The following is a 24,569-nucleotide window of genomic DNA, read 5'->3' on the forward strand; positions in this document are numbered from 1 at the left end:
TAATTGACAATTAATTTGCCCTTGTTTCTCAATGTCTGGATGTAGAAACCCAAAAATGCATTATTTAAAATTAGAAAAGAAAAAAAAAGAAACATTGAGGTATTCATGCCCAGAGACCGGCTGTTTCCACTGACACCTTGCAAGTTAATTAGGAATTGTAAACCTGAGAAGTACATTGCAGTACATGTCATTCCTTCATCTGTTTGTTTCATACATTTTAATTAATTTGACTTATTCTAGTTTCTTTGAAAACTTTTCCTTTTTACTGAAAAGAAAAACACTGCTGTGTTAATTTGTTTCATAGTATGTAACACTTTTTGTCATGTTTAGAGAATAAAGAACATACCAGTTTGCACTTAGCACATTGGCGGAGAACCCGCATGATTGTAGTAATCCGCTTTTCTTGCTGTAGTATAGAAGGATGTTTGGCTGGGTACAGGGGTTATTGTGTCTGGTTTTATTTTTATTTCCAGTGTCAGCGGTCAGATCACATCGCACTAACAAGGACACAGGCTGTGTGATGGCTGGACTGTATTCTGTGGGCTTGTTCCAGGTCTTAGTTCTAATAATAACAGGATAACAGTTTCAGGCACTTTGATATATTCCTAGAGGAAAACTGAGAAATTCCTAAATGCCCTGCGCTCAGGAAACAAACTGTAAATGTCTAAGCACTGCCACAAAAGTATTCAATCCGTGTTATCAGCACTGTTTGCCCTGATTTAAGGAGATCAATCACTAATAATCAAAGTTATTATTTCATATGGTAGGACTGATGTTGCGGCTTGGCTAATGGGTATTTGCCGTGGGCAAACGTGTAGCAGTAGTTTAGACATTTTTTTTCCGTAATTGAACAATCTGGAGTCTGCATAACTGCTCTGTGTGTTAGATGAAGGATATAAAATCACTAAACAGCAACAGCATTGCGGTAACAGCAGGACCCTTTCTCTAGCAGATCACGGGTAATGTAATCCCTAGCAAAGGGCGTCCGAGTCTAGTCTACATTAAGTCTTTAATGCTGGAATACCATACATATTATCGGGGGAAATATAGTCTATTAAAGAATGAATCGCTAATATAATGAGAAAACCGTAACCGTAGGTCTGAGCTTTACTACCCTTGTAGGATTTATTAGACTTCATCATAGAATGCAGATATAGGGGTATATGTGTGAAGCGGAGGCTTTAACCTCAAATTTTAAATTGGCAGTAATATTATATCCCCAGGGGATTTTTTATTACTTTATGGACTTATGTTTGTTATTAGAGCTACCATTTAATTTTGATGTCAAATCCACCCAGAAGTGGCAGCAGTGCCCACCACCCCATCTCTCTGCATTTACCAGCCTGTGCCCTGCTCCCAGCATTCTGCATACGCCACCCCAGCTTTATATATATATATGCACCCCTAACCCCAGAACTCTTCATCAGCCTGTGCCCACATCTATTATATAATGCCCTACGCTGTCATGCACAGTGCGAGTCGGAGCGCCCAACCTCAATGTCTCTCACTGCAGCAACAGAACAATAGACACATTTTTATTTTCTTTCTAAAGATAACCCTACATTTACTAATATATTTTAATAATAACAACATTTTGGTAATAGAACCAACCACCTACATTTCCAGTGGCTCCCACATTGTATAGCTGTAATGCAGTGGCGTCACTAGTGTTGGTGTCGACCCCTCTGATACAGTCTCTTTGCGTGCGTCGAAAGCACTTGTGCCTGTGAGGCCACGCCCTCACTGAATGACATTTTGGGGGCGTGACCGTGTATCACGCCTTCGTCCTCATCATACTGGCGGCTTGCCCAGCACTCTGGGAGCCTCTAGGCACATTGTGGATGACGGGCATATGCGTGCGTCATCCATCACCGCTGCCGCGTTTCTAGCGGAGCAGCTCTGCTATTTTGGTGTCACCCCTTCGGATGGTGTCACCTGGTGCGGCCTGCACACCTCCAGTGTTGCCACTGCTGTAATGGTTCCACGTCCGCGCGGTCGTTGAGGAAAGCCACCTCATTTAGCATATGCCCGGTGCATACAGGAAACACCCCTTCCTCCCAGATCATTTATTATCTCTGGGACTTGGTTGATTGATGCTGCAGGTGGTAGGTTTGGTCTTGTGTGCATGAGCCATAAACAGGTGAAAATTATTTCCCCTAACTCAGAGGTTCCCAAACGCGGTCCTCAAGGCTCCCCAACAGTCCTGGTTTTAGAGATATCCATGGTTGAGCACAGGTGACTTAATTAGTACCTCAATTTGATTTAACCACCTGTGCTCAACCAGGGATATCTCTAAAACCAGGACTGTCGGGGAGCCTTGAGGACCATGTTAGGGAACCTCTGCCCTAACTACTGAAGTGAAAGCCATATCCAACCCTGTTACTATTGCACATACACAAGGCAGTAACATCTGGTGCACACAGTAGCAGTGGGGTTATATTACCATCTTATGCATTGGAATAAATTCTGTTTGATACTAGTAAACGTGGCGTTATCCTTTAAAGAACTGGGATATGATTTTATCATATTGTATGTATGAATATTATTCCTCACACACGACAAATTCTACTTCAATTATCTCAAGTGCTGACAGAATCAGGAACCTTTTCAGCTTTTCTGGGTTGTTTTCATGGTTCGTTTTAACGCTTTGTTGCTATATACACTGTCAAAAAAAGCATAACCACATGCACAGAAGTGTGGCTGTTTAATTGCTTGTTGAGAAGGTTATCTATCTACCAGACAAATACATGCCACACACCCCTCTGAAGAAATCCTTGGTGTGAAGAAACGCATTAGGGAAAGGCATATCCTGATCGCCACTGTGGATAAAGCCGCACCGAATATCTATCGCCACATGGTTGCAATTTTCCGCTCTACAGATTGGAGCTGGGACATTACAGACAACTGACACTAGTGGCACCAGTGTCAGAGAACATGGTGAGATCACGTGGATTACTCCACGCTGAATTATCGGAAACCCTGTGCATTGATCAGAGTCGGAACAGTGCAGGTCTCCGCCAACAGCCGCACGGAGCCGAGGATCAAATCACGCTGGGTGACCGGACACCATACACATTGGTGAGTCCCGTGCTCTGACTTGTTGTTTATTAAGCACCGACCCCCCAGTGAGACTGTGGGAAAGCTGCCAGTTCGGCAGTGAACTTCTTGTGGATTTTGGCCAGACATTAAGGGGCCTATGTATCAAAGCTTGATGTGAGATAAAATTGTGAGATATATATCACCAACCAATCAGCTTCTAACTTACATTTTGCAGGCTGTGTTTAAGAAATGATAGTTTGGAGCTGATTGTTTGGTGATATATATTTCACAATTTTATCTCACATCAAGCTTTGATACATATGCCCCTAAGTGCCGGTTACTTGTACATTTGGGCATTGAAATCCCTTTAGCCCAGGGGTGGGGAACATTTTTTCTGCTGAGGGCCATTTTGATTTATAAAATATTATTTGCGGTTCTGGTGCAGGCCACAACTCCTCTGTGTGATGTCACATGGGGGTGGGGCCACAATCGCCGGTGATTACAGCAATGCCCAGAGCATCCTGAGGATGCTCTGGGGAGCTGTAAGGTCAGCGGTATGACCGTCTGAAGCATCCTAAGGATGCTCCAGGTGGCATTGCTGCTTTATTCTGCTAGCCTCACCTGGCTAGCAGGGTGCCTAGAATGGCACCCTGCTAGCCAGGTGAGGCTAGCAGAATAAAGCTCCAAGGGCCTGACCAAATGATTCCGGGGGCCTTTCACGGCCCCCGGCCTGAGGTTCCCCATCCCTGCTTTAGCCGGACGTGGCTTTCAGGTACTTTTCAAACATATATTCATCAAGCAAAATAAATTGATTGAGAAGCCTTTTTCCCTGCTTATTTGTGAACTCCTGTTTGTGGACTCGGACTCAATATATACTGAAAAGAAATGCACAATAAGGATCTATGAAATTGTGGAGCTTCAAATCTTTTTTTAATTAAGCAAATTAGTATTATATTGTGCCACGAGTTAGCTAAATCCTTGAAATCATGGTGATCCAAGGCTATACATAGAAAGTGTTTCAATATGATTTATTACAACAATTGATGAGACAGAGTTGCTATTTGTCTACCTGTCTGATTATGTGCTGAGGCGTATGATTTTAGATACCGTACAGACATTTGTCCACTCACTGTTTATTAGTTTTTTATTAATGATTTTTTATTGCTTTTCTATTTACATATGTGATCTATTTATTGCTGATGTCTTCTATATTTATGGCTATTGATTGTTTTATTGTATAACTAAATGCAAATCATTTTTTATTGAATACTTATTTTCTTATACATTTTCCTTCTGAATCCGGTCATTGTGCACTGTATCTGGCAGCGCTGTTAACTTTTCGATTTGCAAATCCAAGCCGCGCCTTTACCGCCCCCAGACGAGTTTAGTATGCAGAAACAAGCGCTCCTGCATATTTCCCCCCATGTTGTGGATGATTATTATCTGAGACATTTCTGTCTACCAAACCCCATTATTTTCTAAAGTGTCATGTCAGGACTTCTTCAATTACACAGTCTCTGTCAGTCTCATTTTTCCCTCCATTTCATTCCTGTATCCGTGCCCCGCATGCTCTCTCTCCGGGAGCAGGGACTGCAGGTCAGCCTCCTAGTGGTCATTGGTGGATGAAACCTTGAAACATCAAGTAAATTGTTTCTGTCAGTTGCTTTGATGTTTAAATCTCTTTCAAAGCCCCTCTTCTCCCCTGACGGCAAAATCAAAGCACTGATATTTTTCTTCCTCAAAATTAATTTTGTTTGTCTCTATTTTTTTTTTCCTTCCCACTTCGTGTCTGTTCTGTACTGTGCCCTAATTTGCCTCAGTTCATATCCCAGAAGTATCTTTTATTGCAGACTTTTTCTATCACATCCGTAGCCTGACACAATATTACAACATTGCTGTGAATCAACTAGCTTTTTCCTCTGTTCTTCACTTTATGGCCTTTGCAATATGGCAGGGCAATGTATTCTGTACAGGTACATATTGTGTCTGTGTCTATAATTCTGTTTCCCTCCCTCGTCTTCCCAACACCCCAAACCCCTTGTTCACCAGACACTTACAAAATAAGATGTGCAATATTTTCTCTTTATTTTGCTTGATCTGTGAATCACAATGCTGAAAGCAAGGCAAATTAATATTCATATACTCATTGATTATTGCGGGTAAATACAAGTTGCATATTATCCACTTGCATGATTATACAGTATAGAGGCGTCTTTCTTCTGCAGCCATTCATAGCATTGTCTTGTAACTCATACACATGGAGTCTCTGCTGATGTGCGTAATGAGTCCCGTTATAGCTACTCTGAGGCTTCATTCTTTCTTCCAGGCCAATACAATATCCTTAGCAAACCCACAATTACATGGCAAACGCGATATGAACACAAATCTGCCATCAACTAAACCACAATATTTTATAAGTGAGGAGAAAGTATTCCATTTTATTCTTTAATTGTGAAGAAAAACTAAGTAACTTTCAGATCATATAAGCAGGAAATAAATACATACCATACGGTCAGCAGATAAAACGGTATAATATACCATTACATCACTCTCAGAGGCACTTTACCAAGTAATATTCAGAAATGCCTTTTTTGCGGAGAGTTAGCTCTATGTACTAGATATATGTGTTTGCAGTGGTATGCAGTCAGATAGTTGACTTTCACAATGTCGACAACTAGAATGCCAACACATGATGTTAGCGTTAGACTGTGGTTATGTACTAACCAGATGTTGGGTGCACTACGCATGCGCCGGACCCATGCTGCTCTCTCCCTCCCCACCCGGGTCGTGGCCTGATTGACAGGCTAGTGCTATTTGAGGGCGGGGAGGAGGTAGCGCTGAGCTGCATGCCTGGAAATTGTGGCGTCATGCCCCCTTTTCCTGAGAGTGCCAAGGACATGGACTGAGTCGTAGGGCGCAGATTTCCTGACCTCACAAGCAGCCAGGAACCGGCCAGGCTGAATAAACTTCAGCTTACGCAGCTCGGCCAAAGCAGCAACCATTGTGACTGATGGTCGCGATGGTGATCTGAGGCAGCGTTTACAGATGTTGCACTCGGATTGCAGATGCCAGCTGGATGTGTGAGTGTGGTATAAGAGATAGATAGAAGTTAGATAGACAATGTCTAGATCGATCCCAGATGTTAGACAGTTAATAGATCGGCAGGTACAAAAGGTTGACAGGTACAAAAGGTCGACACAGTAAAGGTCAACATGGAAGAAGGTCAACAGGTGCAAATGTCGACAGGGTCAAAAGGTCGACGCGAAAATGGTCGACACCTTTTCTCTTTTTTTGCGGAAATACCATTCTGCCCCTTGCAGGCTCGCCACGCTGCGGGCACGGTGGCTCGCTTCGATCGTCACATGGATTTGTTCCCCCTCCATGCCCACTTGGATGGTAGGGAATGACGTTGGACACTGGCTCATCTTAAGTTCCTAACCCTAAACCTAACCCTTAAAAAAAAAAAAAAAAAAATCATGTGTCAGTCATTTTTGTGTCGACCGTTTTCTTGCCGACATTTTGACCCTGTCGACCATTTGTACCTGTCAATCTTCTTACATGTCGGCCTTTAGTGTGTCAACCTTTTGTACCTGTTGACCTTTTGTACCTGTCGATCTATTGACTGTCTAAGATCTGGAGTCGATCTAGACATTGTCTAACTAATTACTGTCTATCTACAGTCCGCCACCCGGAGGTGTCTCCTACAGATACCTCCTGCTGCAATTGCATTGAGTTGGATGGTATTGTACAGCCGCTTCCTTACAATACTGTACACATCTGAATCAGGCCCATTCTGTCCATACCAAAATTCTGAATGTCATCAAAATATACCACACCTCCTTATAGTGCATCTGATTCACTGTATACCATTCACAGGGACACCATTAGTTTAACAACCTGTCACAGTGAAATTGGGAGGCACACCAGAAAAAGCCTGAAGCAATATGCCGGGAGTCCCAGGTATTCTCCATCACAAACAGCCAATCACAAGCAGCCTGCAGGGGAAGAGCAGGTGATGACGTGTAGTGCGGGTGTGTTTTACTGGGATTTCTCAGGTTGCATTGTTTCCCTATTATTGTGAAAACAGGGACAAACTGTCCAGCACTGGGGCTAGTGCATTTTTTTTCTGTAGGATGTTGGGGGGTGTATTGGGCCCACTTTTGAATTAATCATTTTGTTATTTCTTTTTTTGCAGACCGCTGTACGTGGGAACAGGTGTATTAGCAGTGGCGATAGGGTGGCCATCCCTTTAAATCTGAACTCATGAATTACACAGGTTCTTAAAACTGGGTGAAATGGAGACTTGTAGTCAGTCAGCCACAGAACTTGCGTAATTCATATGTGTCCAGGTTTAAAGGGATGAGGAGATGGCAAGCCTTGGTGGCTAGTACATCTGACAATTCTCTTTTTCCACAAACTGGCCCCATGAAACATAAAGGCTTTCCTCAGAGAAGCAAACACTTTGAGCAGTGTAACAGCGGGTCACACGCATAATAGTGACACGTAATAAAAACAGTCCTGTAGTCCCCTCACTGTTTTGATGTATATAAGCCGTGAATATGATTTAATGGAGCATTACTTTATGACAAGGAGAGGAGGTCGGAGTTTGATGTGACAGTACAGCGCACCTCATGAGGATTTTTATGCCTCTCTGCACATCAAGTTACATGTTCAATTTGGTGAGGAAAGAAGGCTTGGAGCTTGATGTACGATGTGAGGACCAGTGCTGGTCACTCGAAGGACCATTCAGGCACAACCAAGATGTTTTGCAATGCACATAAAGTACACGCAAGGCCACGTACACACGTGTTAATTGTAAACCTCTAACATGTGCTTTTTAAACCTATTTAAATGCGCTTTATTATTGATAATCTGAAAAGTTATGTAAGCGGATGGACCTGTACACACACATTCAGAATAGCAATTACTTCACATCCATAACGCCATTGCCTGTAGCGTTATTAGACTGTGAAATACTGCGTTTTATGGCAACTGGCAACGCTCATTAGGTACGTCGTACACTATGCTGCAAGTGAGCTCTGACAATGTGCTTCTAGCACTCTGCTAAAATTGAGGACAAACTCTCTGCTCTTAACTACCATTGTTTTGTAACGCCCATGGGTGCAAAATCAAATTACCATGTTATGTGGAGCATATATATATCTATTACAGAGTAGTTTGTTGTTCCCGGCTGGTAAATGTTATTAGATTCCAGCTGAAATTATTTATATTACAGGAATTTTTTGCTCAGTGCCAAAAACTGTAAATGGTTATCTTAGATCTGCGGATGTAGCGGCATCAATCTCGCCCCATTTCTCTCTTGTCCTAGAACTCACATCCAGGAGGAGATGTACTAAGCCATAGATAGAGATAAAGTACCAGCCATTCAGCTCCTAACTGCCATGACACAGGCTGTGTTTGAAAAATGATAGGAGCTGATTGGTGGGTAGTTTTTCTCTCTCTCTCTCTCTCTCTCTCTCTCAACCTTAGTACATCTCTCGATTCTGTAATATTAATGACTGATTATTAATTAGAGTAAAATGCTAACTTTCTCAAAACACATGAAAAGTAACTGGACTGTTTATGCTATGGGTATGTATCATTCCCAGTGGGTGGCACTTCTACGTGTCTTACATTGCCCTGTGTTTGTTAAGCAGAAGGTGAACAAAGCATGGCGAGCCCTCAAATAGTGATCTATTGATTTTTCTATAGGGGAGTTCTGTAGATGAAGATGAAGCTGTAATTCTCGTCCATGAAAAGCAACATCAAAGCGTATTACAAAGGATATTCTGCCGCTTCCCGCTATTGTGCTTTGAAGAGGCAATAATGACCCATGTGCTTGGCATTTCCTAATCATTAATGCACTTGCTGGGAGAGTGTCAGCTGCAGCCTTTAGCTGTCACTATTTGGGGATGTGTCAGATGCAAACAGACACTTCCTGGAAGAGCTTCTGCTAAAGATCACAGTCATATGCTTAGTACAGCTTTCATCTGCAATGTGCGGCTTGTTTGTGTGCTGCATATTGCTAGTAAAAAAATATATGTATGGTATATATCCTCCAAGAGGACAATGTAAACAATGTTCTTATAGATGTTTTAATTGTAATCTTCTTTACAAATAAATTTTTTAAACTTTTATGTCATGTGATAACTTTCTTGTATTACATGAATTGTAGGGAAAAGGTCAGCACCGATATGTATAAGTATACAGTGTGGACATAGCCTAGGGATGGGACTGTGTACAGAAATGCTGTGTCTGTGAATAGGACTGTGTTTAACTCCTTCGCTGCTGTTTCCCCCTAACAGCCCCCCCCCCCCCCCCCCCCATTCCCCTGCGTGCTGGGCTTTTTTTTTTTTTTCAACGCATGCGATCGTCCTATTCCATTATCAATATCAATACAAATTTTTCAAGTACCCACAAACTATGTCATTAATATTTTTGGTAAGTCTACCACGTCAGATAAAATTTGCACAAAATGAGCATAACGTCTTAGTTTATTTTTAATCGAAATTTCAATAAAGTGAACTAAAAGCAAACGTTAATTTTTTATTTTTTGGGGGGCATTAAACCATCTTTCCAAAATGCAGGATTCTGTGCCAAGGTTTTCATAACAAAATCTGCGCTTGAAAATGATTAATGTATTTTTATGTTTGTTTATTTTCACCGTCTCAATTTAAATGCTAACAATATGTAGGAATAATATGGTAGCCAAAATAAATAGGTCTACCAGTTTTCAAACTGGTAACCCTACCACATTAAATGAAAGGAACCCTTTTTTATTTGATACAGTAGTGGGGGATATCTGGGTGTTATCTGTAGAAATAGGCCTATTACTGGGATCCATTATCTCATGAATATTGCGCAAAACCTCATTAATATTAGTCAGGCCACATAAATATTAGGCAGTGCTTAGTAAAGTGTGTCGAAGTCGAATAATTGCATGCGACCGCAAATCAACTGTTATCGGACGATTTGGTCGTCCGCTGTCCGATTTATGTTGGTGCAATCCATGACGCACCATTGCGTGCGCACGTATCCACACATTCGCACAACACTAAATAGCGAATAATATACAACACTCTCACACTGACAAACACAATATTCATGCAGGGTTTAGTTAGTAATGAGAAACAGCTTCTGTATACACGTCTGAGAAAAGTAATTAAAAAATATATACACCAGGATACTGTGAGTGTTTTACATATAAATTGAGAAGCCCCGCATACAGACAAGTATGGCTGTGGCAATTGAAATAAAACCCAGACACTGATATGCACAATTGAATTTGTCTGAATGAGAAGTTAGGAACAATGGTCGGAGGTTTGCTTAAGAAGTACTGACAAGTGTATTCTAAATAGGCAGAGGAAAACCTTTGAATTAGCTATCAGACGAAGTGGCAATGACAGTCAGCTGGGGGTCTCCACCCTGCTTGAAAGTGAACCTCACTGCTTGTAACACCTTGCACTGTAGTTTTAAAATATGTTCTGAAGGGATAATATATATATATTAAATCCATCATAAATACACTGAATTGCATAACACACACATAGACTTACATGCATAACACACACACATAGACTTACATGCATACACACATTAAATAAAACATATAAATATATCAAAACACAAAACACATAAACGCACCACACATATTAGCGAAACTACGATATTCTTACACATTGCACACTTACATAAAAAGGTTCCCTAGCATTAAGGTTAATATTTAAGGTTTATTCATTATTATGTAATGAAGCGACTGTATTTAAGATCTCAGGGTTTAGTACATGATAAGCAGACTGTGTTTGGTGCTATTCTAAACCACTGTTTATTTGCAGACTTCTGGTTCCATCGGCAAGGAGATCGCAGCAGGCATTCGCAAGATATGAATTATAGGTTAGAATGTATCTCTGTATGTCGTGTCTATTGATTAGTTAAAACGGACACAAAGAAGCTATTGGAGGCTGAACTATTACAATACAAACTGACCTATGAACTGCATCGTAACATTAGAACCAGGAAGAAGAACCAATGGGATTATGCCAACTTGTTCTATTGTATTGCCTATCCCTGCAAGGGTTTATATGCAAGCTCCCTGAACCTGCTAATCAGTCCTCATATTGTTTCTGTTGACGGAGGCTTCACCTTTGATGCCGAAAATCTGGCTCCAGAGCGCCTGCGTAATGTATTGACTGTACCTTGTTTATGTATAATCTTTTGCGCTAATTGTATTTAGATCACAGCGTGTAACTATCTGCTTTTTGGTGAATAATATATTTTTGTGCTTCGGAACCACAATCCAAGTCTGGAAAGCAATTATTTCTTGTGCGACCTATAACGCTATTTAGCAACATTTTACAGTGTAGATAGGTAGGAATCAATAAGTGATAGTCTATGCTGATGCAGCCCACAAAATATATTGTCTTGATGATCGGTCCTGTTTTTCTGGTTTTAATTCTTCTATGCCACTATATAAAATACACCTGTGACAGGTATGTGACATCCAGAACAGGTTGCTTTTATATAAAATGTTCCTTAGCTAGGTAAATGTTGCCTTTAATAATAGCAAGGGTATCCAGTCAGAAGGTCGACATTCAGAATGTTGACATGTTCTGAAAGTCGACAGATGTCATCAACAAATATGTCGATATTCAAACATGTTTATAGTGTTGACACCAGAATGTCGGCATGCAGTTTTTTTGTTAGGTTTAGGCTAACATAAGATAAAAACTGCATATCAAACATCTTTGAATGTCGACCTAAAAGCCATGTTGACATTCTGACTGTCGACATACAGAACCTGTCGACCTTCTGGATGTTGACTTTTCAAACCACACCCATAGAAAGCATTTCACCATAGATGGAGATGTATGGTAATTCTTGTTCATTCTCATATCCTGGACATTAATGCAAATGCAGTTTTTAAGTAGAACAACCTGGTTCCCGCAGGTTCATCAGAACAGTCACAGCAGCACATAATATTTCAGGAGATGAGTGCTTGTGGATAGTAGTGACCTGTCTACTTGCTGGATTGTTGCAAACATACAAAAAAAGATTTACAGATGCACAACTCCAACATTACTCATTATGTATAATACATTTTGCAATAGCATTTTGCAAATAATAAGAGGTTTTGGCATAATCATGGTTATGGGCCCACCCACCGCGCCCAGGTAACCTCTGAGGGTGGGTCCCTAACCTACTGGGGTTGAAATCCAGAGCGCAGGACACCCCCAAACCAGCCCAGCTGAGCCACCCCAGGGCATCACTCCAATAAGGAAAGGTGAAGTGTAAAAAAGTAGGATAGATAAGAGCAGCAGCTGCTGCATGTAGGGAGGTGAGAAATAAAGATGTGAAAATAATACATATATATCAAACAAACAATGAAAGTGCTAAAAGTGAAAGAAAGGAAAAATGTGTATATAATGCGATGCCCTGAAGCAGCCCAACCAAATCAATCCAGGGGACCCACACCCCAAAAATCAACCCTTAGCTGCACTGCAGTATAAAAATTTTTAGGACTTACCTAGATTGTGCCTCTTGTTAAAGTGCAGTCAAAATGCCATATCCCTGCTTAAAACCAATTAGGGACAGGTGGGAAGGGGTGCTAGCCTAGATTGAAGGCGTCTCATACCTTCAAGTGTGCATAAAAACACACTAAATAGAATATGTGGAAAGGGGGGCCCTAGACTGCACACCCTGAAAATATACGTAATGGGAGGTGCTACCTGTGGAGACTATTGTTGCAAACATACAAAAAAAAGATTTACAGATGCACAATTCCAACATTACTCATTATGTATAATACATTTTGCAATAGCATTTTGCAAATAATAAGAGGTTTTGGCATAATCATGGCCATGGTTATGGGCCCACCCACCGCGCCCAGGTAACCTCTGAGGGTGGGTCCCTAACCTACTGGGGTTGAAATCCAGAGCGCAGGACACCCCCAAACCACCCCCCAAAATATATATGTATTATTTTCACATCTTTATTTCTCACCTCCCTACATGCAGCAGCTGCTGCTCTTATCTATCCTACTTTATTACACTTCACCTTTCCTTATTGGAGTGATGCCCTGGGGTGGCTCAGCTGGGCTGGTTTGGGGGTGTCCTGCGCTCTGGATTTCAACCCCAGTAGGTTAGGGACCCACCCTCAGAGGTTACCTGGGCGCGGTTGGTGGGCCCATAACCATGGCCATGATTATGCCAAAACCTCTTATTATTTGCAAAATGCTATTGCAAAATGTATTATACATAATGAGTAATGTTGGAATTGTGCATCTGTAAATCTTTTTTTGTATGTTTGCAACAATAGTCTCCACAGGTAGCACCTCCCATTACGTACATTTTCAGGGTGTGCAGTCTAGGGCCCCCCTTTCCACATATTCTATTTAGTGTGTTTTTATGCACACTTGTAGGTATGAGACGCCTTCAATCTAGGCTAGATAGTGAGAGAGTGCCAGCGTAAAGTGTGCGTGGTCACGGCACGTGGGGAGGGATGGTCATGTATTGTTAGCCATGGACCTAGCTGCATTCCTGGAATGCCTACTAATATCCTTTCCCATGAGCCTCTGGGCTATACTGATGGTGGGGGCTTGTCCCCTAAAATCTGGATTTGGAATATCCAGCCTAGATTGAGACAGACATGCACGTGTGTTTTAGTAATTGCAGGTGCCAGCTTGTTGTAGTAGTGCTGTAGCTTTATACACAGGGGTCCTGAATTTGTATAATGATTATATACAGAGGTAAATGTGTTTTTGTTTTTTTGTTTTTTTTTCTTGCACAACTTTGTACGTAGTGATAGATCGGAACCAATCTTCTGTAATTAATCACCAGCCCAAGCTCATTAGTGTATGTCAGACCCTTGCATTACTGAGATCTCAGGAGACGGAATCACCACAAACGTCAACCTTGGCTTCAAGATTCCCTCTGGCTATATTTGCGTGTTGTACAATAATATAAAGCAGTGTTCTCACTTTGTAACATATCAGAATGTTCACACAATATATCTCACTATAGCAGTCATTGTTATTTGTACATGTGGGAGTGTTAGGGGGGGGGTGAGGATACACAGTCTTATTCATAACACTATCTGCATGTTTATACATTCCAAGGTTCTTCAGCTCATAGCTCAGCAGAAATCAGTCTTTGTAATATTATTCATTTAAAGCTATGAATAACTTAAAGACACACACCATCTTGTGACAAGATGGAGTCTTATGTGGATAGTTTAATAACAGATTTATCAGCAATAAAGCTGTCATATTGCAAAAGTGTCTTAATCATATAGGGCACATAAGCATAAAGGTCCTGATTCAGAGCCGCATGTAAAGCAGCCACATCTGCAGGATTTTGCACAGTGCAGGCATCCAAGGCAAACATTTGCATCTTTGCCTATATACGGGTCTACCTATAGTAGCACTGAAGTCAGCCGGATCACTATTTACGACTAAATGGGTATAACCAGTGGCAACTTGGCTTAATCTTGTTGTGGGAGTGTAGACAGAATTGCACCCAGGATAGGGCTAGTGCAACTCCATACTGTTAGCGATACATGGGGCCATGCAGCCGCATGAATGCAACCGGCTCTGAATTCGCCCATGCAATGTGGGTGCGGCTATGAATCAGACAGAATATCTCTCCATAGATAGCTATACCTCCACCGCCATCTTAAGAAACTAGAAAGTTTAAAGGGCAAAGACAGCTTCACAGATTACTTGTCCTGTTAAATATCTGTAGTTATATGGCAATGTGCACAGCACAGTTGTCAGTATGCTCTTTCATGTAAGAACACCTTGCATCCGAGCTTTAATTTTCATTTAAATAACTTATTTTTTGTTTCTCCTATTCCCTAGACATTAAACACAGACGGATACCAATTTTGTTTTTTGCTAACAAAATGGACCTAAGGGATTCTCTGTCATCTGTCAAGGTCTCTCAGTTGCTGTGCTTAGAGAACATCAAGGACAAGCCGTGGCATATTTGGTAATGGTTTTATTAGTCTGCAGTGTGTGTGCCCAATAAGAATGTTTTTGTTTGCTAGAAGCGCCTATAAACCACAATGTGTTGGTCGCTAAAGTCAGTCGAATCATTTCTCAAAAACCATATGATAAGAGGGGCTGCTTCCAAAACAATAACAATAAAGAGGAAATGACAGATTTTAAAGTGTCTTTTTTTTTAACTCCTTGTAATAGTGTTTTGGGGTTTTTTTTATTTCAATAATTCACAAATTCCTTTTTGCTCTTTATTTAATGTGTATTCTGTAATGGCTGCAGTGATGCTCAGCTGTATAGTTACCGATGAGTCCTCATTCACCTATACTTTCTGCGCCCTATAGCAGGAGACGCATGGCGCGATTCCTATGCTGTACACTTTTTCCTCAATTTTGCTACTTTTCCCTCATTTAGCATCGTCTTTCCTTTATTGTGTACTAGGGGCCTGATTCAGAGCCGTTCGCTATTTGCGGTCGTTCGTTCAAAAACAAGGGGTGGCTATTCAAATGATCCGTTCGCAAATTGCAGTCTGTTCACACCTCTAAGTCTGAACGAGCGAGCAAAACATACGCTCGTTTATTTGTTAAAAACGCCCCCTGGCCGCTCGCACCGTACGTCATGTCCGCTATTTATTAGATTAATCGAGTACATCGACCAGCGTATGAACTGCTCGCTATTCTTGTGGTTGGTTTTTGCTACCACAATCTTGCGAGCAGTTCTGGCTATAAAATAACCCAGTGACGTGGTCAATGACGCTGCTGTATTAATTATGCACACCCATAAAACGCCCGTTTTGACCTTTAAGCACGCCTGCGTTCGGATCTCCACTCCCCATTTTCAAGCACGTTCCCCTGTTACCACCCACATACGCCTCATTCTGTCACTCAAAATAGCAGGCATTCGCTATATTGCGAGCACATGAATTTCGGCCGCACTGACTGGTTCGCGCATGCGTATAACGATCCGTACGCATGCGCAGATGTGCGAACATCGCTCGGAACGAGCGTACTGCCGCTAGCGAGTGGCTCTGAATGAGGGCCTAGGTATTTAGGATTATTTATTTATTTTTTTTGCAAGCTAATTAGTATAAAGTGGCAGATAAAGCATAACGATGCTTGGCACAGACTTCATACTTTTTCCTCAACTTTACAACTTACTTTGCTTATAGTGTACTAGGTACTTAGGATTAGTATTTTTATAGCAAAGGAATTGGTATAAAGTAGCAGATTAAGCATAACGATGCATGGCACGGGTCACTCTTAGCAGATCTGCCTTTTGTCTTTTTACCCTAATTTGTAAACTTTTTCCTCAATTTTACATCTTAGTCCGCTTATAGGGCCCGATCAGAGATGTGCGCTAATCCAATCGCACCTGTATTCTCTCACGGAACGCAGTTGCTAAAATCTGCTAATGCGTCCATGAGCTTAGCTGATCATAGAGACGCCCACTGCTGCCTTCTCATATCCGTTTGACGATGTACAACAGAGTAAACATCGGTAACATCAATGCAGATCAGGCAGCAGCAAGCACTGCAGAGAGCTCTCATGCTGCGAAGGAGATCGCAATAGCTAATAAATGCACGTCCATTAAACAGCGTTTAAACGGTCAGACACGCCTGCATTTGCCTAGCCACCCCTGGTAACCTCCCGCAAACACTGACTACCTGTCACTCTCTTTGTGAATAGATCCCCTGTGCAGGCGTAATCACAAAGAAATCGCTGCACATGCACAGTGCAGCTGACACTCGTGCGCAATTGCTAATGATCACTCGATCTGCATAAAAATCTAATTGCATCCATCTCTCAATCAGGCCCTTAGTCCCCAGATACAAAGCCATAGCAGAGTGAGTGACGGGACGTTAGCGTTTTGGGGGTGGTGACGAGGGAGTGGTCGAAGAAACACAGACGTGTCTGTCCATTTGAACGTCGTTGCATGGGCGTGCATAGATTAGCCACTACGATGGCATACGCAGCTTGTGTACTCACTGTGTACGATGAGAATTGCAATTTCTGAGAGAGGTCAGAGCTGCTGTAATTCTGCGTGAGGGTCCGATGTTACCGATGTATACGCAGTATTGCGAGGTATTACGGATGTGAGAAAGTGGTAGTGGGTGTCTCTATGGTGGCTGAGCAGTTGTAAACATTAGCATATTTTTCACTATATAACTGCGCGCGTAATGACCGCTGCGATCACAATAGCAGTCCGTAGCTGCTAATCAGACATTTGCTTTCATTGAACACCACGATTTGTAATCTGGTACCTATGAAGCTTGTTAAGCGATGTCAGGACATAATACCCGGGCCAGAAACTGTCACGCTTAGCCTGGTACCAGCATCTTGGGGAAAGGGGAGAGTGCTAACAGCTGCCATCCTGACAGATTATTTACATACATGATACTGCTAGACGTCTTCCAAACCAATACAGAGCCCATTTAGCAAATGGCTATCCCTTGATTTTCTCTTTGTTTTCCTACTAAACTTTTATCCCAAGTTATTAATCTTTAATGCACAAAGCCAGATTTGTTTATGATGACAGTATTGATTTTTTAAATGGACTTGAGACTGCCGATCTCTTCCAAACTTAATAATGTTCTATTGATCAATTTGTCAACACATCCGGTTTATCACCTAGAGCAGTGGTTCCCAAACTTTTTTGAATCATGGCACCCTAGAATATCAGCATGGTTTTCATGGAAATTCAGAAAAGTAGTAATTGTGCTGACCTGTCACCCTTAGGTTCAGTTATGTGGTGGTGGACAGGTTTATGCTTCTTTTTGTCCACATATTTACATTACATTGACCATAAATTTGTTGCTGGACAACCAACCTGAGGCACCACTGCAAATGTCCTGAGGCACCCCAGGGTGCCACGTTGCACGGTTTGGGAACCACTTACCTAGAGTGTTGGGGAAACGCTTCTCTCTATAATTTTCCCCAGTTTCACCATCTCTGGGACATTTCCAGATCAGTGTAAATAATCACTTTGCACCTTAGTATAGTATGACTTGTTGTGTTTATATGTTAATTGTTACATGATATAATATAATATGTACAACAAAGATCACAAACACACCGCATGTTTCAGGCAGAGCATATAGCTTTTGCTGCAATTTCTGTTTGTGACTTTGATGCTGATTTCTGTGTATTGTTATGCAACAGTGACGTTGTGCAATTGTAATTCACCAGTGTGGAATATAGATACTGGTTGTTGTGGGAGAATTTGAGAAATAATGGCGATCATTTATGAACCATAAAACATTAAGGTGTTGTTTATTTAGACACTGTTACAACTACTTTACTATAACACACATATATAGGAGATACTTTACGCTACATTTGCGTAATTTAGCGCATATCTGATCAACCATAAATGTTGTTTCAAAGTACAAAGTATTGTTTATAATAAAATTACAACCACGTCCTTAATTAATTGTACCTTTTCCTTTATTGCTGCCATGCTTCAAAAACAGTACTTGTTTGACGCTCTTATATTGTTTAACTCGTGCAGTAACGGAATATCAGTACTGCCTTTATTTCAATTGTCACAATTTTTTACATTTTAGGTTTAAGTTCCGTTATAAAATCTGCCTGGCTGTGACCAAGCACAAATTACAATAGCATTGTTTTCGAGCTCATGGCTACTCTGAAGGGACTGAAACGTCTAAGAAACTCACCCATTGCTGGGGAGTCACACAGACTTCCGGAAGAGTTGGGCTCCCTCTGGCATTCCTGCCCACTTCATAGTGAATGCACCCCTGATGATGCAAATTCTTGGTGAAATGCGTCATTATAGCCCGGTGAAACGCGTCATTATAGCCCCGCGTCCTGTAAGTGATGCTGCAGTTTACGGCATTGCGTCATTTACAGCAGGGCCAAGTGACGTGATTTACACACACACAGTGGGTACCTCAATCACCCCTCCGGGAGATATCCTGGAGTAGACTTTCATGTATTGACATATATGCTCTGTGGATTTTTTTCATGGCACTGACGCTACACAATCTTGTATAAAAATACTCCATTCACATACCTAGCAATTCATTATACTATTCTCTACCACCAAATAAAGTGTAGTGTTTGCATTTGTGCTGATAATTAAGTGCATTTTAGCACCTATAATTAATTTGGTTTGCCGGCTCCCTTCTACTCATGTTTGTTCTGGACTACAGTCATCTTAATGCAAATATAGTTCATCCTTCATTTTAATTAACTTTTTTTGCTTTGTCCAATGCACATCAGCATCAGAACACAGACTGCTCCAGAAAAAAAAAAAAAAAGATGACTTTTGTGCTGCGGAATCGCCTTTTCAACTTCTTTAATTGACCGTATTTATCTAGCGCAAACTTTCGTAGTTGGAAGTGTAAGATTCCCATAATGCTAAATGTTCTGTTTTTATTTTATTAACTAAATGTTCTGTTCAATAAATCACTGCACTGTAATTTTGATGCAGTGGGATATTTACACCCTGAGTAATGTCTGTCCTGAGGTTATATTTGGTCTTTGAAGTTTGTGAAGATTATAAAAACTCCTTTTATTGGCATTTAGCCACAAAATAATAACCATTTTCTTACATTACAAAAGGAAAAAATAACAGCATAGCTATGCTCAGTGTTCTGTGCTTTATAAATGCTACATAATGATATGTTTTGTTTTGCAAAATAATATTTTGTTTTGTTTGTTTCTTTACAAATTTGGGTTAAATGAATAATTCTGTAAGACAGAAGTTACATTTCTTACCATTAAACAGATCTGCAAAAGTAGCAAAACACATACTGTACTGTAATCATCAGGTTGTTCATCCTGTCTGCTAAGAGACCAGATTTGTTACTAAAACTGCTCATTAAAGCTAGGGGCACAATCACTGTGAAGATCTGCTAAACGCTCTGATCATTGTGTATACAGTGAGCTATTTCTTGCTCCGTGTGTATTCTTTTTTCAAGGGGATCGCGAGGCCAAGGATTGCAATTTTTAAGTAATGCTAAAAATCCCATTCTCCCGATCTGATTGTTGCAGAAGCGTCTGAAATATCTTTATGCATATGTTTTTTTCCAGCTTTACAAACGGTACAACTGCTATTTTGTAATGCCTCATGTTTACATTTGCGGAACATTTTTGAGTAGGCTAGGGAAGAAGTTGTGTGCATCTGCGGCTTCTTTTTGCAGGACACACAGCCCCTTCCCCATCCCAAATGTACCTCTAGAATGTGTTGGAGATGTATTTTATACCTTACAGATGCATTTCTATGGGAAAATAATTTGCAGCAATCTTCACTCTCACTCCTGCTAAATAAAACATGTAAAAGCATCTGGAAATTTTATAGAGTGCAAATAATAAAAAAAAAAATATATATATATATATACTGTATATTTAGAAAAAAAAAAAAAAAAAGTTTGGAGCTCCAAACCCACTTTAATAGAAAACAGCTTTGGGGCACCATTGCACCCCCCATTCACTATAGTTACAGTCTGCTTGGTTTGTATATGTATATTTCTGTACTCATCTGAAGTAAAATTCTCATTAACATGCAGTGGGCACAACATAATTGTTTCTTACTACTGACATGTGTGATCTATAAGGAAAAATTACAATGTGGTCTCTTCCATTTAGGGATTTGGACAGTGGATGCAGCGGAAAACATCAGGCTTATTGATTGCGGCTCTGTTAAATCCTTGTTATTCTGTTTATAGTGCTGACAGTCCATTTAGATACATAAATACAATACTTACAACATTTTTCAAGTACATGCACTTAATTTAGTTAAGTTACCAGACACATTGCTCTGTGCATCTACTAAGTGCTATAGCTACTAGCTGAAGCTATGAAACCATCCTACTCCTCCTATACAATGGCCAGTAATAATTAACTATTGCAGTTTATGTGAAAGCTGTGCAAAATCTTAGGGCCTGATTCTCATGCAGGATTAAGGGCCACATGGTCATGAGGCTGAAAAGGGGAGGAGCGGTGGTCAGTGCTGTGTGGGTGTGGCCAGAGCAGTGTGGGTGTGGCCAGTGCTGTGTGGGTGTGTACACCCCCCCTACACTATCAGCACCACTGTCTCTCTAAATACATATAAATTGCATAATTTTGTGACAAACTAGAAAAATAATTGTAATACTTGATGACTTATGGTCAATCATGTGGGCAGCTAGTCATCATCATGCTGCCATTATTAAAGGCCTACATTTATATGGAGGCCTGGAGCTGTAGCTCCATTCGCCCCATTGATAATCTGGCCCTGCCGATTCTGTGTCGCACGGAGATGCCCACTTGCAGCGCCTTGCGCCCAAGGAAATCCATCTCGGTGCGTCTTTTGAGGCACCATCATACACACCATCAGAACTTGCACCAGCCCTATGGCAGGTGCAGTTTCTCCATCTGATCATGGACTCCTGTGTGTGTGAGCAGCTTTGCGTTTTTGGCTGCAGTCAGCGACCCTCTGCGTCTGCCTAACCACCCTCATGGTACATCCCAGGTCCCACTAAGCTCCACACTCCCTGCATCCAAATTTGTTCTGCATCTCCATGCGGTAACAATCAGGACTCATGCGCAGCACTTATAACATCAGCCAGCTAGTTGTACATTGGCATTGCGTGTGGCTCAGAATTCGGTATTAGGTGACCCATGGGGATGGGTACCGGATGCCGGCACTCAGGATCCCGGGAGGCAAAATCCTGATGCCAGAACCCCCAACAGGGTTAGGGTGCCGACACCTCTCAGTAGGTATCCTAACCCTCCCCCTCTCCCTAACCCTCCCTCCCCAGTGCCTATACCTAACCCCCCCCCCCTAGTGCCTAAGCCTTACCATCCCCCCTAGCACTCTAAACTTAACCCTCACCCCTAGTGTCTAACTCCTACCCTCCCCCTAAACCCGCTACTTTCATTCGGGATGCTGGCACCGGGATTCTGACAGGTGTTGGGATTCCGGCACCCGGTATTCTAAGCACCGGTATCCCATGTGCCAGGATATTGACCGTATCCCGTCCCATAAACATACCTATGATGACTATCAGCTGTAACATATATCCAACTACTTACAGGGTTTTTTGCCTGATGCCCTTTCTTGCTAGGGCCACATGAGGAACGGACATAACGAGCCCTTGTGTATTTCATTGCAGAGTGCTAGACCTCAAGGGCCTGATTTGCATGAGTCGCACTCGGGTCCGAATGAGTATATGCACGTACTAATGCATACACATTTATGTGATGGCACCACCCCACGTTCTTCTGTATGCTCACTATCATCAGCACTTACACCTACCCCGTGCTACAGTAGGTGCAGGAGACGCGTCTGAATTTGGAATCCATAATGCATAAGTAGGAATAGTGAGTACCTCTGGCTACACACCCACGAGGCGGTTCTCTGGCATGCTTTTGCATTGTTGCTGCCCAGTTGCCACCCAGGAACACCCATTTAGGGTCCACAGAGAAATTGCTGAGATCCGTGCGACTGAATCGTGCATATGTTTGCAAAGATGCCTATGCAGCCCGCGATGCATGCATAGTATGTGATTAAATTACTAGACACTGCTGCTTATGCAACTCGGAGTCAGGCCCAATTCTTGGGTGTGACCAATATTTTATCTCCTGTGGGCCACTGAGCATATTAGTCCTTCTCTGCTGTGCTTGTGAAAGTGGAGTGTGGACAGTTAGATTAAGGTCAGGAGTTTGGGCTGGCCATGTCCATCTCCCCACACCATCCTTTATGACCTGGGACATGTTGGAGCATAAAATGCACCTCCCCCCAAACTTTTGCATAATATTGGGTTTATTGAACCCAAAACATTAAGGTACAACTCAACAATGAGCATTCTACACAGGAATAAGGGCACCAAACCATGAGAATCACCCCCCATCCTGATGCCACCTCCAGCAAACTTCATTGTTGGGACTACACACTTGGTATATTTACTAAGCAGTGTTAGGAGACAGAGGGTTTCATTCAGACCCGCTCGCGAGCGCAGGACGCTCGCAAGCGGGTTGATGGTATCCAAATGCGCATGCACACGACGGAGGGAGCTCCGTCGTGCGCATGCGCGAGACCCGGCGAGCAACTGGGTGGCCGTCGCTCGGGGTCTCGCACCAAAGGGGGAGTGCTGTCGATGGTGAGTGACAGCACGCCCCCTTTGGTGGGCGTGCCGGGGGCATGGCTGCCAGACGGAGGCGTTCCCATGGGAACGCCTACCGTCTGGGTCCGGCCCCACGGACATCACTGGTGATGTCAGTGGGAGTGATTTTGGCTCTGATAGAGCCAAAATCACTCCAGGGCTTGCGGCAGCGAGACCCTACCGCAGAGTCTCGTCGCAAGCCCATCATCATGGACGCTCGCATAGGCTGTGGGTGGTAACCCACAGCTATGCGAGCGTCCAAGAGGCCGCTCCAAGTTTAGGTAGGAGGGCCCTGATTCAGAGCGAGCGCTCTGGTCAGAGCGTCTGGCTCTGAATCGGGCCCAGAGTGAAAAGTGATAAGGTGCCAGCCAATCAGCTCCCAGCTGTCATCACAAAGGCTGTGTTTGAAAAATGACAGTTGGGAGCTGATTGGATGGCATCTTATCTCCTTTCACTCTGTCTCCTAACACTGCTTAGTAAATAGACCCCTTGGTATAGACCATAGCCCCATGTTTAAATGAATGGCAATTGGCGGCATGACAGGTGATTCTTAGTTCTGCACTACGTACCATTCAGGACTATTCTGCTGACTGTGGCAGCCACGTGTATGTATGTATGTATGTATGTATGTATATATGCTTCTGTTTGTAACTATTCACAACACTGATGTGACGTCCACAGGCAGATCTGTCTAATTTGAGGGGAGTCGTCATACACTGATAATGTACATTTTATTTACAATCCTGTTGTGCTAATTGTATTCCTATCCATTACAGTGCAAGTGATGGGCTGAAAGGAGAGGGCCTTCAGGAAGGGGTAGACTGGCTGCAGGGTAAGTCACAATGTCCCACCACATTACCACTGCATTTCTCTATTGCCTTCATTTATTTCTGCCATTCTTTCATTTTATTATCTCCATTTCTCCTGCTATCAGACCAAATCACGCAGTGAGTACAACTGCTCTTCATTTGCTTATTCAATTTTATTTTAATTCCTTCAATCTTGTATAGTTCCGGCAGCGCTGTTAGAGACTTCCATGCTGGCAGTTACTTTCTCATTTCTCCCCGCGCATTCTCATTTCTCCCCGCGCATTCTCATTTCTCCCCACGCTTTCTCAGTTCTCACCACGCTTTCTCAGTTCTCACCACGCTTTCTCATTTCTCCCCACGCTTTCTCATTTCTCCCCACGCTTTCTCATTTCTCACCACGCTTTCTCATTTCTCACCACGCTTTCTCATTTCTCCCCACGCTTTCCCATTTCTCACCACGCATTCTCATTTCTCACCACGCTTTCTCATTTCTCACCACGCTTTCTCATTTCTCCCCACGCTTTCTCAGTTCTCACCACGCTTTCTCAGTTCTCACCACGCTTTCTCATTTCTCACCACGCTTTCCCATTTCTCCCCACGCTTTCCCATTTCTCCCCACGCTTTC

At 42.3% G+C, this 24,569-nt stretch overlaps 1 protein-coding gene across 4 annotated transcripts in view; it reads left to right on the forward strand.

Annotated features, from left to right (window-relative positions):
- ARL6 (ARF like GTPase 6) overlaps window positions 1-24,569 on the forward strand; it is a 95,359-nt gene that overhangs the window by 58,872 nt on the left and 11,918 nt on the right. For all 4 annotated transcript variants that reach the window (XM_088481071.1, XM_088481069.1, XM_088481068.1 and 1 more), the window contains exons 6-7: window positions 14,894-15,023; window positions 23,912-23,967. In XM_088481071.1, coding sequence (XP_088337197.1) covers window positions 14,894-15,023; window positions 23,912-23,967 — 186 coding nt within the window. The remainder of the gene's footprint in view (window positions 1-14,893; window positions 15,024-23,911; window positions 23,968-24,569) is intronic.

This window comes from Taudactylus pleione, unplaced genomic scaffold (genome assembly GCF_031769625.1).
Source record: "Taudactylus pleione unplaced genomic scaffold, aTauple2 ptg000262l, whole genome shotgun sequence".
Lineage (NCBI taxonomy): Eukaryota > Metazoa > Chordata > Amphibia > Anura > Myobatrachidae > Taudactylus > Taudactylus pleione.